The 14,287-nt window shown below is 34.3% G+C and overlaps 1 protein-coding gene across 1 annotated transcript in view; it reads left to right on the top strand.

Moving 5' to 3' along the window:
* LOC132751752 (E3 ubiquitin-protein ligase HACE1-like) overlaps positions 1 to 14,287 on the top strand; it is a 30,851-nt gene that overhangs the window by 6,829 nt on the left and 9,735 nt on the right. Inside the window, exons 7-20 of the mRNA XM_060741985.1 lie at positions 618 to 671; positions 939 to 1,021; positions 1,678 to 1,837; positions 2,515 to 2,616; positions 3,618 to 3,727; positions 4,254 to 4,386; positions 4,982 to 5,222; positions 6,094 to 6,298; positions 7,074 to 7,139; positions 8,930 to 9,017; positions 9,541 to 9,670; positions 10,740 to 10,837; positions 11,438 to 11,525; positions 11,943 to 12,154. Of these exons, the coding sequence (XP_060597968.1) occupies positions 618 to 671; positions 939 to 1,021; positions 1,678 to 1,837; positions 2,515 to 2,616; positions 3,618 to 3,727; positions 4,254 to 4,386; positions 4,982 to 5,222; positions 6,094 to 6,298; positions 7,074 to 7,139; positions 8,930 to 9,017; positions 9,541 to 9,670; positions 10,740 to 10,837; positions 11,438 to 11,525; positions 11,943 to 12,154 (1,770 nt within the window). The remainder of the gene's footprint in view (positions 1 to 617; positions 672 to 938; positions 1,022 to 1,677; positions 1,838 to 2,514; positions 2,617 to 3,617; positions 3,728 to 4,253; positions 4,387 to 4,981; positions 5,223 to 6,093; positions 6,299 to 7,073; positions 7,140 to 8,929; positions 9,018 to 9,540; positions 9,671 to 10,739; positions 10,838 to 11,437; positions 11,526 to 11,942; positions 12,155 to 14,287) is intronic.

Here is a 14,287-nt window from a genome sequence, read left to right as displayed (position 1 = left end):
AAAGTCCATTGACATATGGCTTTGAAACTTTGCACACTTGTTCACCATCATGACCCCAACCTGTAAACAGGAGTAGGTAACTGTATCAAGCATTATTTTTTACTATCAAGCACTAGAATAGTCGAGCGTTGCTGTCCTACCGACAGCTCTTGTTGTGTCATTTTGCACAATGAAACTGAATATTCTAGGAAAATGGAGTAAGTGAATGAATTGAAATTTTGCACACAAGTTATAAGTCCAGGCTAACATCAAATAGTACACAAGGCTTGAAAAAATATTGCCATTCCCTTCATGTCAAAAAACCTCAATGTACAGCTTCCACATCTTTTAAATTGACTGTTGGCAGTCAGATTGCATCAAATGAAAAAATTCTACAGGTCTCTCATTTGACCAAATCTTTATGGCACTTGAATAGTTATATCTTTGAACTTTATGTATAGTTAAACTGTAATTCAAACACTACAAAATCATAATCCTACTAATACCTGACAAGTTTATAAGTGTTGATCCAGCACTTGTACTTTAATTAGAAAAAACATTCCAGTCCATTCTTATCTATCAACATTTCTGTTTGATCATTTAATTCAGTAATTTAATTATGAATTTCATTATTTCAGGATGCTCAAGGTCAGACTGCCTTACATGTGGCTTGTCAGAATGGCCACAAATCTGTAAGTTTTTACTTCACCAAAGCAAAACATTGTCACTTTAATGAGGATACTATCCAGCTAGCTTAGGTTGATGGTTCTACTCAGGTGCCTGCTGGTTTCTGAAATTACGACATATAGCAATAGTGTAATGTTTGAAGTAGCACGCCCATAAATTCATTTTAATTTTTGAATATAATTTTTTTTTTCATAAACACTGACAATAAGCATTATTTTAATCATATAGACATATAAACATGACCAATGTGTAACTTATTATCTTTCTTTCAGACTGTACTTTGTCTTCTAGATCATAGAGCCGATGTAAATAGACCAAATAATTTTGGATGGACACCATTACATTTTGCTTGCAGGTACAATAACTTAGAAAGCACAATCTATAAAGCCTTGTCATTCTGTATTGCTATAGATTCATTTGGAAATACAAACAAAATGTATAAGAGATTTTACCAAAGCTGTAGTAGCATTCTTTATTTTGATAATTTTATTACCTTAAAATTAAGGCTGTTTCAATCATTCTTAATTAAAAATCAGTGATATGTTCATTTAAAAGGAGATTCACCTGTCCTTCATCATTTTCGGTTCAAAGTCCACATGAAACTAATGATTCTTTCATGTGAGACAGCAAAAGGAACAAAAGTTCAGTGATTCTACTCAGTTGCCCATTTGTTCCTAAAATGATATAGGGAGAGGCATTCTGAGTTCTTTCCACAATGTGGCCATGTAAATGTTGATGTTAAACTAAACCATAAGGAAAGAGAAATATCAGCATATTGTTGCAAGATTTGAATCTTGTGTTCAAAATTTATCTTTAAGAAATAGTGTATTTTAACAATTAGTCTTAGTTGATAATTTCCCAATTATACATTTTTGGTATGAATTGAATTGTAATAATATACTGATTACCTATTTGTTTCATTGTACTACAGTTTTTTAGCTAGTTTTTAGGGGATATAATTTTACTGGGCATTTTTTTTGAGGATATAATTTTACTGGGCATTTTTTACAGTAATGGTCAGCATGATTTAGCAAATTTTTTGTTGATGAAAGGAGCAAAGATTTCTACAGTTAGTACACCAGTAAGCTACGAGACATTGGACAATGTTGGAAGTCGTCAGGGAGGCAGTGATCGTACATATACAAAAACACCACTAGAACTTTGTGTTGAGGTAAGCTGTTACACAAGTAGAACTTTGTGTTAAGTAAGCTGTCACACAAGTAGAACTTTGGTTGAGGTAAGTTGTAACACAAGTAGAACTTTGTGTTAAGTTAAGCTGTGACACAAGTAGAACTTTGGTTGAGGTAAGCTGTAACACAAGTAGAACTTTGTGTTAAGTAAGCTGTCACACAAGTAGAACTTTGGTTGAGGTAAGTTGTAACACAAGTAGAACTTTGTGTTAAGTTAAGCCGTGATACAAGTAGAACTTTGGTTGAGGTAAGCTGTAACACAAGTAGAACTTTGGTTGAGGTAAGCTGTAACACAAGTAGAACTTTGGTTGAGTTAAGCTGTGATACAAGTAGAACTTTGGTTGAGGTAAGCTGTAACATAAGTAGAACTTTGTGTTGAGTTAAGCTGTAACATACGGATGTTTACTTTCATAACTCTTTCTTCACCACTCTCTGTTTCTAAAGTGCTTTTATATATCTGAGTTCTTTCTTTACCACTAAAAGCTGAAGTTGTTATATGCAGTGTTGATGTGATTTTAAACCTTACATAATAAAGTAATTTAAGGATAAATGTTTAAAAATTGTTTATATATCAAACAAAATGTTTTAATAATTACAATCAGCACCTTATCAGCTTTATGATTTCATATTTAAAGATTTTAAAATGTTTATATTTCAGGGAGGTTACAGCGAGACTTGTGATATTCTGATACGACACTGGCCAAATCTGTTCCCTCATCTCATGAGCATGGTGACTAATAAAATTATTGATGAAACTATGGTAATAATTAAAATTTGTTTTCTTTCTTTTTCAACAGTAAAAATGGACATTACCTTTCTTGGTAAAGGTTGCCGAGAGCTAGGCTAGCTTACATGTCAATGTGCTGAAATCTGACATTTAACTGTCGTCTGCTGCAAAGCAGGATAACACTGGTATATCAGTGGGTGACTTAGAATGGACGATGTCCTTGATATGACTCTATTTCTGTTACTGTCACTAAGCCTTGTGAGTGGTAGGACAGATTTGGTTAAACATCAAACTAACATTAATGTATCTGCAAAATTTTGTTTGAATTATGGGTCTGAAAAAGTAAAAAAATGTAAAGTTATATCGTACGTAAAACTTACACTGTAATAAATGTTTAGGGTCAGAGTCATTTAGGGTACAAATATAATTTGTACATTAATTTATAGCAAAGATTATTCTTTTACACTCATCATTTGTGATCACTTGATGTCTGTTGTTAATGGTTTATTGTGCCTATTTTATCCAGATTTGCTTTAACAACATCGTCACCCAAACAACCAGTTATATTTTTAGCATACCTCACAGTAATGATTCTTAAAATAAAATCTGTATATCTCATATGACCCAGTGACCTGCTTCTGCATTATTGAAACTAAGTTCTCTTGAAAGGGTTCTCAGATGAGTGATCTGGAGCCCTCTTGTTACTCAATGCTTTAAGTTACACTCCTGCAATTTGTCATATAACTACAGTTTAATATAGCAGATCTCATTGATCTCAACAATAAACTGTAAATTCACTTTATTTTGTGGGCATGACATTTCGTTGTTTTGTCACAAATAACATTTTTGTGGGTTGTGAAATTCACGAACATTTTTTTTTCCAAAAGATAAATAACGGGATGCAAAATAATCTTACAGCAGACAAAAGGAAGTTTCGCTGGGTCTTAAATTTGTGGATTGACCTATCAATAAAAACCACAAAAATTAGTTCTCCACAATTAAAAATGATTTTGCAATATTATATTTTATTACAGATTTTGAAAGTGCTGAGATATTTATGTGTTCATAATGATCTTAATATGGCAGTTAAAATTTTCTCAACCCTGGCACATGATGCAACAAACATTGGACACAGTGTCTTAAGGTAAATCTGTTCGTATGTCTTCTTTTATGTGTGTGAATATCTTCTAAATATAGGGTTTTTAAGTTGCAATTATTGTTAAAAGATCCAGTTGATTCATTAAAGTTTAAAAGAAAATTAGAGAGTTTTTCACCAGCAGTTTGTTTGTGTATTGTTTAAGTTTCATTGGCTTTGTACTACAATTTTTAAATTTAAATGCCTTGGCCATTATAAAAACATGAAAATAAACACTGTATATGTTAGATGTTACATATATTAAACTGACTATACTTATTAAGTGGTATCTACAAAAGCTGTATTTAGCCCCCAATATAGAGCCAGGCCAGTCTGCACATTCTTCCAGTCTCACAAGGCTCTAAAACTGTTGGTTAATCAAGTTAAGTTTTCATTGTGATATTCCAAAAACTGTAATGGATTGTTTCATAACTGAAAGTTGGACAATGTCATTTAGGAAATTCAGAAGTTTATTAACTTTATTTACACAGTGCCTACATTTGAAACAAATTTCTGTACTTTTTTTTTATTGCAGTGTGTCATCTGATGCTGAGAATCAGGTCATATGCCTTTTAAGATGTGTAAAGATACTTACACAGCTATATGCCGTTATGGTTACACACAACAATGCTGATCACTCAGAAAATCTCCTACAGAAAACCTTCCAGGTATTAACATTCACACACTTACAATTAGACAGAAATTGTTACAGTTGGGTGTATTTTTATTAATTTACAAATCTACACTTCTTTAACTCTTTGAAAGCTTAAGGACATAATAACTTACCTAATTAAGTCGCCAGTTAAAGAGCCAGTTTTACTTGCACATTACAGCAGTCTGACCAAGCTCTGTGATGTTGGCCTTTCAAATCAGTTGTGTAAACAATTGTTAATAGTGTATATTTTATTTTGAAAGGCAGGTCTGCTTTGAAAAGGTAACAGTTTTTGAAAAGCATCTTAGTGAGTTACAATGAAATTCCTTTAGTCACGGGGCTAGTTCCTCTACCTGAGGTCTACTTCTACCAATAAAGTAGATACAGTTTTCCAAGATAGAATCATTAGCCTTCAAATAGCTAGGAATATATCTTTCTCACATGAAGAGTTAATAAATCAAAAGGGAAAGTAACAATTAATCAAGGACTAGAGCATCTGAAAATGAATTTTAGATTATTGTGTGTAGATATGAATCATTTATTGATATGAAATAATAAAAAAAATAGGAAGCAGTATTTAAGTTCTACTTTTTATATTCTACCAAAAATAGCCTCTGGAGTTGCTATGGCAACTAATGGAGGAATGGTTAAGCATAGTAAGAGAAGAAGTTGAGTGTTCAAATATCAGCAATGATGGCTATCAACGTAATACCAATTCAGCACCACCAGATTTACACGCTGTCTCTCAACAGACATGGGCTGGTACCCAAGATGATGTTCTCTCTGAGCTTACGAGGAATGGTTCCAAACCTAAGGATGAAACTGTTGAACATGCTGAAAGTAATGCTCAAGGTAAAAAAGTGTTTGTTGAAATCTTTGTTTACATTATAGATATCATTGTGAAGTCTCATCTGGTGTTGGGCTGTTTGTTCATTACCCACAGAAATAAGGATACATCTGTCTTGAAGATCATAATTGTACCTTGGCCTGATGGCAGCCCATGATTCTACCCATGTGACCAGTAAAGACCGTGATCAACCAGTACATCAATGCTGTCTGATCTTTGTCTGCACTGTTTGCTATTTAGTCAATAGGTATTCTAAAATTTCCCTGTAAGTGATAATTGGTTTTAAGGTGGTAAAGGTTAAGACATATAACAAGCATGGATTTTAACTGTATTCACTGCCCTTGCCCCTAGCCCTTGCCCCTTTCGTAACATTGAAATTTTCTAAAATAATAAAGGTGATGAACACACATACAACACCAGGTCAAGTTTCAAGATTTTATTGGCTACTAGTTTCGAGTAATACATGTATAATACTCTTCATCAGGCATAAAAATATATGAAATTCTAACTACTGAAGTACTGTGATTAAGGGAAAAATTTTTTAGTTATGTTACTTTAATGTATGATTGAAATTTTCTGGTTTAAGTTTTGTGTGCAAGGTCTATCCCAACAACTGCAAAAGGTAATCACTTGAAAGTTCACCCATATTGGTTTGGTTATGATTTTATGTTTTTCAGACACATTTCTATTTTCATAGACATAGCTGCTGCAGATTTTTAAATTTATTTTTGTTCAAGTCAAATTTTTACAGGTTATATGGCCATTTGTAAAAGCACTGTGTGCTATGTAATCTTAACCAAGCATTTTGGGTGATATAATACTATATATACTGATAAGTAACCTGTCAAAAATACGTATAATCAATATTTTTTGTAGATAATGGCACAACTCAGGGGAAACAGTCAGAGAGACTTCAATTAAATGTTTGTACAGACAGATCTGGCCGGTTTAACAGACGGAAAAAACAGCTGTCCGTAGATGGTCATGACCTTGACGTGTTAGAGGTGATGGTACCAAGATTATGTGGAGTAATACATGCATATTACCTGGTTTGTTCCTGCGACAGAGGACTGCAAGATGAGTAAGTTTTTAATAAGAAACACGGAATGTGTTTTTTGTAGAATAAAAACGGGAAATAAACATGGTATATCTAGCACAATATGCATGTTTTGCTCTAAAAAAAGTGTGTGACTGGAATGCATTTGTCATGAAAACCACAATATTCAGTCTTTTTCCTATTTAGACGATTTATTTGAAGTCACATTTGAAAAAGTGGTGGCTATCACTGCTTTACATTCCATTAACTTCTTTGTATACACTTGATTAGCGTGGTCAACTTAAACTGGTACAGAATATTGTGTGTTTTCAATATTATTAAAGTTAAATTTGTCTTTCAACTTTGTTTAAATCATTTGTTTTAATGAACAAGCAGTTCATTTGTTAACCTGAGTACATAGTGCTCAAATGTGAGCTTTTATGATGACAGATCATTGTCTGTAATCTGTCTTTATCCTCAATTTCTTTAAACAATAGTGCCTAAACCATATGATGGAATTTAACCAAATGTAAACAAAAATGATCCTGAGGTGATCCTTTTAAAAAGTTATGAAAATGGTTCAAGTCTGATGCATAAGTTGGTCACATGAGCTAAAGGTAGACTTTAAAAGTCAATTGTTTATAAATCATTTTCTCAGAAAGCTTTGATATTTTGCATGTAGCATCACCTTTTGTGATACAAATTATGTCCTTGGTGTCAAAAATGGCTCGCCCTAGAGGTCACTTAGTTTAGATATAGGAAAATACATACAAGTTTTCTTTTGTGAAACTTTAATAGCAAGAGTTTATTCATATTTCAGCACATCAGCAAGATTTGTACAGTTTGTTGGTGATAATGAAGCATTGTTGATGGCTCTGGTAGAAAGGTCAGTCCATATCTTGTTCATTTCCTTGACAAGCCTCAGATACAAGTGTCAATACAATCAGAAATAAACAAATTAGTTTGTTAGTTAGGAGAAGAACCTAGCTGTACTGTGTCAAATTTTTAGATCTCTAGGTTTGTAATTATGAAATCTGTATGGAAAAATGTTCAAAAAGTGTCCGGTTGATAGTCCCCAACCAGTATACTCCCAAGAAAAAAATGATCCTTATGATATAAAAAGATTCCAAAGCCTTTGACTGTATTCTATTGTAATATTAATCTTTGTATACCAATGTTATTAAAACATATGACTGGTTCAAGAATTACTGGTATATAAACATTTGACTGATTCCAGAGTTATATAAACCTTTGACTGTATTCAAGAATTATAAAATCCTTAAGCTATATTCTAGTTTTTAAAAATCTTAAACTACTGTCCAGAGTTATAAAAACCTTTGATTTTTTGACAGTGTCATATGCACTGCATAGAAACACATCTCCTTCCTATGGTCAAAAAAAATAGTAGAAGTTGATTTGTATAAGCTTGCAATACATGATACAGTGATTGGAAGTAAAAGGTGCTTAAAATCACAATAACACATACTATTAATTATGTCTCCCAAAATTTTTGGGAGACATATTGTTTTTGCCTTCGCCATCTGTCTGTCCGTACAAACCTAGAGGTACTTGTGTGACTTGGAGAACAATGGGTAAAAGTAAATTGTCTTTGATCCTATTCATTCCGTTTTTACTTGTGTGTCTTTTTTTAAGCCTTGTGTGACTAAAAATGGCCAAAAAGATCAAAGGAAAAGTCATTTTGTGAGTCCGTCCGTCCGTTGTCCATCCGTATTAAGCTTGTCCGCCCTTCACAGGTCAAACTACTGGTAGGATTCCAACCAAACTTTACAGAAATGATCAGTACCATCTCAAGTTGTGTACATCACCGGCACGTTCCTCTTCACTGCACAGAATGGCCGCCAGATCTAAAAATAAAAAAATCTTGTCTGCCCTTCACAGGTCAAACTACTGGTGGGATTTCAACCAAACTTTACAGGAGTGATCAGTACCATCCCTAGTTGTGCACATCACCGGCACGTTCCGCTTCGCTGCACAAAATGGCCACCAGAGCTAAAAATAGAAAAATCTTGTCCGCCCTTCACAGGTCAAACTACTGGTGGGATTTCAACCAAACTTTACAGGAGTGATCAGTACCATCCCTAGTTGTGCACATCACCGGCACGTTTCGCTTCGCTGCACAAAATGGCCACCAGAGCTAAAAATAGAAAAATCTTGTCCGGCCTTCACAGGTCAAACTACTGGTGTAATTTCAACCAAACTTTACAGGAGTGATCAGTACCATCCCTTGTTGTGCACATCACCGGCACGTTCCGCTTCGCTGCACAAAATGGCCGCCAGACCTAAAAATAGAAAAATCTTGTACACCATTCACAGGTCAAACTACTGGTTGGATTTCAACCAAACTTTACATGAGTGATCAGTACCATCCCTAGTTGTGCACATCACCCGCACATTCCGCTTTGCTGCACAAAATGGCAGCCAGAGCTAAAAATAGAAAAATCTTGTCCGCCCTTCACAGGTCAAACAACTGGTGGGATTTCAACAAAACTTTACAGGAGTGATCAGTACCATTCCTAGTTATGCACTTCACCGGTACATTCTGCTTTGCTGCACAAAATGGCCGCCAGAGCTAAAAATAGAAATATCTTGTCCGCCCTTCACAGGTCAAACTACTGCATGATACAAAATATGGATATGTAATGTTATTGTTTACAGAAAGCCCACCGTTATATTTGACCATTTCCATTTCCTGTTGGATGTTCCAGAAATGATGACAGTGTTCTTACCTATTGTTAGAAAACAGGTAAATAGTTCTAAATTACATTATTTTTACCTATTTAAGTATTGTTAAAAAAGGGTGAAATATTTTTATGATATTGTTCTGTCCTAATGTCTGAAAACGGACAAAGTTCCATGAATAATGCTAGATTATTGTGTACTTCACTTGTTGTTAGAAACTGGTGAATGTATAGCTGTTAACCTTTTGTTTGAAAACAGGTAAATAATTCGAGGTGATGAATTGAAAACAGGTAAATAATTTGAGATGATGAAATTCTTAACCCTTTATTATAAAACTGAATAAATTATAAATAAATCAAGAAAACAGTGATTATTGTTTATTATTGATAAATGTTGGTTTTAAAAGATAATTGTAGGTCATTATTAAACACCTATAACTCTAGCATTCACTTCTTTGCATTCCTTCATTGTCTAAGCTCTTGTTTTATTATCAAGCACTGAGAGTATTCAATCAGGCTGTCTTTATGGCAGGTCTTGTTAATTATGATATTCTTTTCAAGTCGTTGACTTGTTTTATTTTGTTTTAGCCATTTGAGTCACGAAGAAATTGGTTTTATGAGAAGTTAAGCAAAGATTTGGAAGTGGAGACACCTGGGTCAGATAGTTCTCCACAAACAGCATTAGAGGAGCAGGAAGATGCCATTCTTATAACCAGAGGTAAGTGCAATCATTCCAAATCCTGTATTTTCACAATTACAAAATCAAATTTACTGTATTTTTCAAGGCAATTTTTTGGCCGCAAAAATACCTTTATTAAATGAGTGAAGAAAATATTATAATGCAAGCTTATATTGTGCTTTATAACATTTGTTGGATGAGTTCTATATAATTAGTTATAAAATATGACCCTATTTAAAAGGCTGTTTGGAAATATAACAAGAGCCCCTAGGCAAGGGTTATATTGCAAACAACCGTTTATATACGATCAAATAAACTGTCAGGAATATTTATAACGAATTTATGATACTGCAAACTTGTTTTTTTATAAAAAAAAGTGTGATTTATTCATGAATTGAAAGCAGCCTGCATGTATATAAAACTATATTAATGTCAAGATTATCCAATGAAAAGCGACCCTACAAACGTGCAGTATTATAATACTCTACCAGTATATATATGACAATTAATGCATTATTAGTCAATAACATTTTACGCTAAGAGCCAAAAGGTCTGTGACTTCAAACCACATGCCTCTCACCACTGTTGGTCGAACTTTGATATTTTCATGTGGGGAAGTTTACCCGCTAACTTATGGGATGTAAGTGGTTCTACTGAGGTGCCTGTTCATGCCTGAAATAATGTTCGGAAGGGCATCTAAGGTCTTTCTTGACCAAAAAAGCTTGAAAGTTGCCATATGACATATACTGTGTGATGTAAAGCCCAACCAAATAAAAATATCTTTTGATAGCACAATAACATAAAGCTAAGTAAACACAGAAACTGCTAAGTCAGTATTTGACTCACCAATTTTCACTGTCATTCACTGACTTAACAAAGTTCATGTCATCTTAATGTTGTTTTTTTCCCCAAATATTTGTAATATAATGAAATATATAATGGTTATATAATAGCATTGAAAAGAAACACATATCATGTAAAGGATAGACTGTTGACAAAATATGCACTGTCTACATAGACTTTTGTTGACAGGATGTAAGTAATTTTGACAAATGAGTTACACTGTAACCATAATTATCAACTGATGGTTTTTTCCACTTTCTTATAGATGCATTATTCCAGAGTAGTTGCTCACAAGTTTTAAAGAAAAATCCAGATAGATTAAAACGAATGTTGAATCTTCGCTTTGATGGTGAAGAAGGAATGGTATGTATCATATTGTAGTTCCAATTAAGGTTAAAAAAGTCATATTTCCGCTTGTAAGATATTAATGTCTGGAAATGCATGTAAATTTGTTTATACAATTATAATTATGTAAATTTTCTAATGAAAATATGGACATTTTTAACACATTTTATGCTTCGGTTTGCTCCTGTTGTTAATGTCAGGTATTTGTAAATGTTTTGTAACAACATGTCAGTGACATGGTACCAAGCCTATTTATGATAGAAAATAATTATTGTGGTTTTGCTCAGAATTTCTTTACACATTCAACAGGGAGTAAACAATAAAGATTGTTGTTTCTTTGAGCAAAGAACTTAACACTCATTGCTTAGTACAATGATTTTTTCTTTGTTTGTGGGGGAAAAAAAAGAGTAAAATTGGTTACTGATTAATCAGATATCCGAGATCTTAATTTGAGCACAGAAAACTTCTTTAAAACCTTGGGCCCGCCCTGTTTAAACTAAAAGGATAACATTGTGACTTATTCTAATGGATAGTGTCGCTTTTGTTAATTTTGTAAGTTGTATTCTGACACAATGTCTTTTTATCTTGAGGTCCATAGTTTGTATTCTATTTTGACAGGGTCAAGGTGTTGTGAGGGAATGGTTTGATGTTTTATCGAAAGAAATCCTAAATCCAGACTATGCTTTATTTACACAGTCTGCTGATGGTAAGTGTTTTGTGATATTTATAGTTTATTCAATGCAAGTAAAATAAATACTGGCAAACTGACTCACATAGCCTGAAAGTTAAGATGTCTGTATGTCACCAGGATTACAACTGAACTTTAACCTGCTGGTAACAAAAGTGAAAAGACTTTGACACCAGTAAACAGTTTAAAGCTTTTGCCACCAGTAAAGATTCCAATGCACTATGTTTTATACTGTTGGCTGACAAATTGATATTTTCATCTTGATATCCCTAAAATTGATAATGGACAGTTCCAAAAATAGAAGCTGGGCAAGTCCATTACACACATGTTAAGCAGGTCAAGGGAAGAAGAAAAGGCAAATGTTGGATAATATGTAATCTGTTATATGTTTATAGCAGGAATATTAATAAGCATTTTCTTTGCTTTTTTATTCAGGCAGTACTTTCCAGCCTAACAGCAATTCCTCAGTAAATCCTGACCATCTCAACTACTTCAGATTTGCTGGTCAGTGTCTTGGCCTGGCTTTATATCATAAACAACTGATCAATGCCTACTTTACAAGATCTTTCTACAAACATATTCTTGGTATACCTGTAAATTACAATGATGTTGCTTCCATTGATCCAGAATATGCCAAAAATTTGCAGGTAGATTTTATCATTTACTTTAAGAAGTTTAAAAAGTCTGTCATTTTGTGTAGTGATAATCAATATTTCAGTAGATTCTGAAATAATATTTTAAATCTCAAACTGCATGTATAATGGAAAGTTCATGTTAATAGTTAAATGTACATGCTTGCAAACATTTGCACAGTTTATGTTAAAAATGCAACACAATTAAAGAAATTTTACAGAACATGTTTTGTTAACATAATTAAGAAGCATTACTAAGAAACAAACGTGTTCAACAGACAGCCCAATATCACAGACAGCCCAATACTACAGACATCTCAATATCACAGACAGCCTGATACTACAGACAACTCAATATCACAGACAGCCCAATACTACAGACATCTCAATATCACAGACAGCCCAATACTACAAACATCTCAATATCACAGACAGCCCGATACTACAGACATCTCAATATCACAGACAGCCCAATACTACAGACATCTCAATATCACAGACAGCCTGATACTACAGACATTTCAATATCACAGACAGCCCAATACTACAGACATATCAATATTACAGACAGCCCGATACTACAGACATCTCAATATCACAGACAGCCTGATACTACAGACATCTCAATATCACAGACAGCCTGATACTACAGACATCTCAATATCACAGACAGCCCAATACTACAGACATCTCAATATCACAGACAGCCTGATACTACAGACATTTTAATATCACAGACAGCCCAATACTACAGACATATCAATATTACAGACAGCCCGATACTACAGACATCTCAATATCACAGACAGCCTGATACTACAGACATCTCAATATCACAGACAGCCTGATACTATCACAGACAGCCCAATACTACAGACATCTCAATATCACAGACAGCCCAATACTACAGACATCTCAATATCACAGACAGCCCAATACTACAGACTGCCCAATACTACAGACATCTCAATATCACAGACAGCCCAATACTACAGACATCTCAATATCACAGACAGCCTGATACTATCACAGACAGCCCAATACTACAGACATTCTCAATATCACAGGCAGCCCAATACTACAGACATATCAATATCACAGACAACCTGATACTACAGACATCTCAATATCACAGACAGCCCAAAACTACAGACATCTCAATATCACAGATAGCCTGATACTACAGACATCTCAATATCACAGACAGCCTGATACTACAGACATCTCAATATCACAGACAGCCTGATACTACAGACATCTCAATATCACAGACAGCCTGATACTACAGACATATCAATATTACAGACAGCCCGATACTACAGACATTTAAATATCACAGACAGCCCAATACTACAGACATATCAATATTACAGACAGCCCAATACTACAGACATCTCAATATAACAGACAGCCTGATACTACAGACATCTCAATATCACAGACAGCCCAATACTACAGACATCTCAATATCACAGAGAGCCTGATACTACAGACATCTCAATATCACAGACAGCCTGATACTACAGACATTTCAATATCACAGACAGCCCAGTACTACAGACATATCAATATCACAGACAGCCCAGTACTACAGACATCTCAATATCACAGACAGCCCGATACTACAGACATCTCAATATCACAGACAGCCTGATACTACAGACATCTCAATATCACAGACAAACTGATACTACAGACATCTCAATATCACAGACAGCCCAATACTACAGACATCTCAATATCACAGACAGCCCAATACTACAGACATCTCAATATCACAGACAGCCCAATACTACAGACATCTCTATATCACAGACAGCCCAATACTACAGACATCTCAATATCACAGACAGCCCAATACTACAGACATCTCAATAAATATCACAGACATCCCAATACTACAGACATCTCAATATCACAGACAGCCCAATACTACAGACATTTCAATATCACAGACAGTCCAATACTACAGACATTTCAATATCACAGACAGCCTGATACTACAGACATATCAATATCACAGACAGCCCAATACTACAGACTGCCCAATATCACAGGTAACCCGATACTACAGACATCTCAATATCACAGACAGCCCGATACTACAGACAGCCCGATACTACAGACATCTCAATATCACAGACAGCC

The sequence above is a fragment of the Ruditapes philippinarum genome, unplaced genomic scaffold, assembly GCF_026571515.1.
Source record: "Ruditapes philippinarum isolate M1 unplaced genomic scaffold, ASM2657151v2 ctg76_1_1_1_1, whole genome shotgun sequence".
NCBI classification, from domain to species: domain Eukaryota; kingdom Metazoa; phylum Mollusca; class Bivalvia; order Venerida; family Veneridae; genus Ruditapes; species Ruditapes philippinarum.
The sequence above is the reverse complement of the archived record's forward strand: the minus strand, read 5'-3'. Positions and strand labels throughout refer to the sequence as shown.